Here is a 5,893-nt window from a genome sequence, read left to right on the forward strand (position 1 = left end):
GATAGAATTCTAACCTTCAAAGAATAGAGCTATTAAATGTTTAAAATGTTTGGGTTCAAAGCACTTTGCATCTCAATGTCCAAATAAGCGGATGATAATTATGCGTGACATTGGGGAAGTGATGACTGAGAGTGAGGGTGATAGTGATGAGATGCCCGATTTGGTTGATGCTAGTGATGATTATGGAGTGGAATATCTCGTAACAAGTGAGTCTTTTGTTGTCAGGCATGCTCTCAATACACAATTAAGGTAGATGATACGGAGCAGCAAAGAGAGAACATATTTCATACTAAATGTTATGTAAGCAACAAAATTTGTAGTATGATTATTGATGGGAGAAGTTGCACCAATGTATCTAGTACCACCCTAGTTGAGAAGTTAAGCTTACCTTTATTAAAGCACCCTAGACCTTATAAGCTGTAGTGGTTGAATGAATGTGGGGAGGGCAAAGTCAATAAGTAGGTTTTGGTAGCTTTTACCATTGGGAGGTATAATGATGAGGTACTTTGTGATGTTGTGCCTATACATGCTTGCCATATTTTGTTGGAGAGGCCGTGGTAGTATGATAGGGGGTGATTCATGACAGGTTCAGGAATATGTGTAGCTTTGCAAAAGATGACAAAACAATCAAGTTTGCTCATTTAATCCCAAAACAGGTCCATGAAAGCCAACTAAAATTGAAAAGTGAGATTGAAAAAAAAAAAAAAAAGAGTGAAAGTAAGCTTGAGCAGAAAAGAAAGAGTGAGGCCGAAAATAAGAGAGGGAAAAAAAAATGAGAGAGCGAAAAAAAAAGGATGAGGCTAAATATCAAGAAAAAGAAAGAGTGAAAACGAAAATAGAGAGGTAGCTAAAAAAGAGTGGAGCCACTAGAGAAAAAAGAAAAAGAGCCTGCAGAGAGAAAAGGAAAGAAAAAAGTGAGCTTTTATGCTAAGGCTAGTTTTAATACTGACAAACTTGATTAATCTTTGCCTAGTATTGTTGTTTCTTTATTACAGGGATATAAGGTCGTGTTTTCTCAAATTGATTTTGTGACAGCATTGGACACTTGGCAACATTATTTTTGGCCTAAAAAATTTGTCATGCATATCGAATGTGAGTCCTTGAAGCACTTGAAGGGATAAGGTAAGTTAAATATAAGGCATGCCAACTGGGTGGAATTCATTGAGACATTTCCTCATGTAATCAACTACAAATAAGGTTGGGAAAATAATGTGGCTAATGCATTATCAAGAAGGTATGCCCTTGTCTTTATTTTAAATGCAAAGTTATTGGGATTTGAATATGTTAAGGAATTGTATCTAATGATGATGACTTTGCTAGTGTGCATGGAGTGTATGAGAAGGTATCGTATGGTAAGTTCTATAGACTAAATGGGTACTTGTTTAGAGAAAAAATATTTTGTGTGCCTAATAGTTTTATGTGTGAGTTGCTTGGGCGTGAAACATATAGAGGTGGTACGTTGGGACATTTTGGTGTAAGGAAGACTTTAGAAGTGTTGCATGAACATTATTGGAAGTATTGCTTGCTATTCATTGAGTTTGCATATATTTAGAGTGTTCATTCTACTACTTTTTATTCTCTATTTGAAATTTTTTATAGCTTAAATCCACTTACTCATTTAGATTTGAAATTATTTATGCCATTTATTGTTCAAATTGGCCAAAAGAATAGATAGTTTGCTTCCCTAACCAATAAAGGGCGAAAGCGTGTCATTTTTGAACTAGGAGAGTGGGTTTGGGTTCACATGCACAAAGAAAGATTCTCAATCCATAGAAGGACTAAGATGCATCCTCGAAGATATGTATCTATACAAATCCTTGAAAAAACTAATGATAATGCCTATAAAGTGGATTTTCCAGGTGAGCATAATATTAATATTTTTTCTACTTTCAATATTTCTGATCTTTCTTTTTTTGATGTAAGTAAATATTTGAGATCGGATCATTTTGAGGAGAGGGGGAATGATGGGCATAAAGACGAACATAGTCTTAAAGAACCAGTTACAAGGTCAAGATGGATCAATTACAAAGTCAAGAACTAAAAAGATCAATGAAGCAATGCAAGAATTTGTGCAATCTATTTGAAACGAAGTTAGCAAGACTCCAACATTCAAGATGAGTTTGAAAGAAGAAAAACCAATTTTGATTCATGATACAAGCTAAGTTATGGAAGAGGGCCATGACTTAGGGTTTATTATTTGAGCCTATTGTTATGTGATTGAAGGCTTTGGACTTGTTTAATTCATTAAAAGGGTTTATTTTATTAGTTATTAGGCTAGAATATTTGTATTTGAGGATGTTTGGCCCACATATGTTTATTTTTGACGAACTAGAGCTTTTGGGATTATTATTATTATAGGTACTAAAGGGGGCACCGGCCTAGGGTTTTGAAAGGCCTTGTATTTTTGGCCAAGGGCATTTTGGGCACCTAGGGTTTTGTGGGGAGGGTTATTTAATTTCTTGTAGCCGCCCATTACAAAGGTTAGACTATTTGATTAATATTTTTATTGAATTGAGTTTTCCTCCTCTTGTTCTTGAATGAACTTTTAAACTTATTAAAGATAAAAACCTTTGTGGCGTTCACCCTTCAGTCTAGGTTTTTAAAACAAGATTTCAATGGGTCTAGATCATTCGGATCTAGGTTCTTGAAACAAGATTTCAACAAGTCTAGATTTTCATTGAGTTGATTATTGGTTTTTTTGGATTAGTTTTCAAATTGATTGTGTTCAAGGGATTTAAATCCCATGAGTTCATATCAATATGAGTAACAGGTAACTCTCGATCATCTAATTTACATTCTAGAATTATTATTTATCATTTGTTATTGACTCGGGTATTGAAGTTGTCATAGGCATCCAGTGCCACCCATATATGAGTTGGAGGTAAACGATCATGTTCAGTAGTGGGACACGTCCTTACAAATAGAGCAGTACTCATTCATAAAACATGACTGATTCCATGCCACAGGATTAGAGATAAAAGCATTGTTCTACATGGAATATTCCTCGCATGCTCAATAATATTTAATTTGAAAAAAAAGAATTTTTAATTTTATTTTTAATTTTTTTTATCAATCAAAGTCTAATGTACTAACAATATAAAAAATTTGTCATTTAAATCGAAGTAAATGTTGAAGATTAAAGAATTCCATCCACACTAAAACCTCCCTCTAACGTCCATAGCAGTACTCCAAAAATAAAAACCAAAATAAAAGAACGGCCTCTTCTCAACTTAAACATGAAAAAAATAAAATCCAATAAAACTTATGTTCCCAAAAGCAAAAAGAAAAGAAAAATGCTAGGGTCGCAATTATTATTATTTTTATCTAATGATTAAAGAAGTACTTTTAATAATATTGTATTTTTTTTAAATGTTTAAAGAGATTAAAAAAATACATGAAAAAAAACATAAACGTAAAAGGGATTACACTTCTCGGACCCATTGTCCAGTCTGCAGAACATAAAAAATAAATAAATAAATAAAAATAAAGAAGAAGAAGAAGAAGAAGAAGAAGAAGAAATCCTATAAAGTGATTAGGGCCTGTTTTAATATATAGAATATCTATATATATATATATATGTATATATATACACTAATAGTAATAAAATAGTTTAAATTAAGATATTTTATTGAGTTTTAAATAATAAGAGAAAAAAAGTTGAATAAAAATATTATAAATTAAAAAATTATTTGAATATAATTTTTATTTTAAAATTTGAAAAAATAGGATTACTTTTTCTATTTTGTTTGAGTGTTTAGGAAAATGTTAATGATTAGATAAAATATTGAAGATTTTAAAATTGAAAAATAGTTTGTGTTTGAATAATGCTTGAAAAGAAAATACCTAAGAAAGCTTAATTAATTGATATATGTTATATTGCCAAATGGGACCTAGATTGTCTCATGACATATGAAATCCAAGATTAAACAAATTGGGTTTTGATATGTAATTCCATTCACAATTATATTTTAAAATAAATGTATTTTTTATAAAATAACTTACATATTGAAGCACTAATTTTCATTTTGGTAAGGGCAAGCAACAGCTATATTATCTCATGCTCATACATGACAAAGTACTTGTCATCGCACTTTGGTTACAAACACAACGTACACATGAAGCTTATTCACAAGCTTTGGTTACAAACACAACACATCAACCTTATTCACGTTCAAAGCATCTGAAAATACACAACAACAAGAATTCAGACGTGAACTGTAATCCCGTGCCTACCAAAATGGCAATCTTATCAAAAGTCAAAAGCCGGTGTTATTGGAAAAGCCAGTTTTAGTTATTTTAATACAGACTAAACCCTGTGCCAGAGCCTGCATCGGGCACCGGCATATCTCCGATCAACAGCCCCCCAAGCGCTCTTCCTAGCAATCTAGCTCCCAATTCCGTCCAAAACTTGTTCATCTTCTGCCGTTGCTGCACGGCCCGTTGGTACCCGTAACCCGGAGGAGGCGGTCCGGGGTAACCGTAACCCGGAGGAGGTGGTCCGGGGTAACCGTAACCCGGTGGAGGCGGTCCGGGGTAACCGTAACCCGGTGGAGGTGGTGGGTAACCATAACCATATGGTGGAGGAGGAGGACGATGAAAAGTGGCATCCGGAGGATAGGACCCATTGTATGGTAGCGCACTAATCACGGGGTACCCATAACCCGGTGGAGGTGGTTGGTAACGATAACAATATGGTTGATGAGGAGGATGAGGAGCGGCAGCTGGAGGATAGAACCCATCGTATGGTGGCGCACTGGTCCCCACCACAGGAGCAGCATATGCAATAACAGGCCCGTGAGCCTTAGCCTCTGGCACTAGGAGCTCACCGCCTGTGGCCACTTTCTTCATAAACTTGCACGAAAAGTTGAGTATGCCTTGGGGCTTTCCGGAGGGTCTGATCACCTGGTAACTCACTAACTGCATGGATTTACCATAGCCGGTAGAGTTGAGAAGCTCTGCGACGGGAACGTACACTACGCCGATATATTTGTCTCCGCCGAGGCTGCGGTCGCAGCGGAGTTGGAACTCGAGGTTCAGTCGGTTTTGCCGGGCTGCGGACTCGTCGATGGTGAATTTCACCGTGAAGTTCCAGGTGGGGCTGGTGCCACCTTTTCGGTCGACATTGGTTTTGGTCATTTGCTTGTCGCCGGAGAGCGAGACGACGACGTATACGTCCATCTTCGAGAAGAGGTTGAGATCTTTGAGGCCTTTGGCAGAGATAACGTTGATTTCTAAGGTTCTGTACTCCATGTCAGAGCTTTGAGACCCGACAGAGAGAGAAGGTTACCTAAGGTTCTCAGAGTATTGGCAATGAGTATTGGCAATGATCTGACTATTGCATAATACCTTACTAGGTACAGACCTTATAAGGAGGCCTCTTGCACTCTCTTCTTTGTCTTTTAGTCCATGTTAATAATCGAAATGCCATTTTAAAATATTATGTGGACTATATCAATCCCCTCAACAGAATCTACCATGTCAATCTGAAACCTAACAGATTCTTTTTGTCGGGTCTCGGATTGACATGGATCCATATTTTATATAGTACTATTACTTGGGGTCAAAGGACCAATCAGAATTCTCCAGCTGAAGAATGATGCAATCACATAACGAATGAATATCCAAATATTCTTTTGTCGTGTACTTTACCATATCATTCGTATTCATGACACAGTTATTAATTGCATGCTGCATGCAAAATTAAAGATTTCTTTTATTGACTCACTTCTAGGTCTCTCCCAGTTCTTGCTTCTAGGCCAAAGATCAAATTACACATGCATATATTGTGTGTCCGGAGTGGAGATTAAGCTGTTATAATAAGATTAATTAATTTAATAATAAGATTGACAGCTTGTTACGTACATATATAGCTTCAAGCCGTTATAATAAGATT

At 35.9% G+C, this 5,893-nt stretch overlaps 1 protein-coding gene across 1 annotated transcript; it reads right to left on the reverse strand.

The window, feature by feature from the left end:
* Window positions 1-4,084: 4,084 nt before the first annotated feature.
* LOC122274738 (protein SRC2-like) lies at window positions 4,085-5,304 on the reverse strand. The gene has a single exon (XM_043083753.1). It carries the CDS (start codon window positions 5,248-5,250, stop codon window positions 4,297-4,299), a length of 954 nt encoding a protein of 317 aa, XP_042939687.1. The 5' UTR covers window positions 5,251-5,304; the 3' UTR covers window positions 4,085-4,296.
* Window positions 5,305-5,893: the final 589 nt, after the last annotated feature.

The sequence above is a fragment of the Carya illinoinensis genome, chromosome 8, assembly GCF_018687715.1.
Source record: "Carya illinoinensis cultivar Pawnee chromosome 8, C.illinoinensisPawnee_v1, whole genome shotgun sequence".
Taxonomy (NCBI): domain Eukaryota; kingdom Viridiplantae; phylum Streptophyta; class Magnoliopsida; order Fagales; family Juglandaceae; genus Carya; species Carya illinoinensis.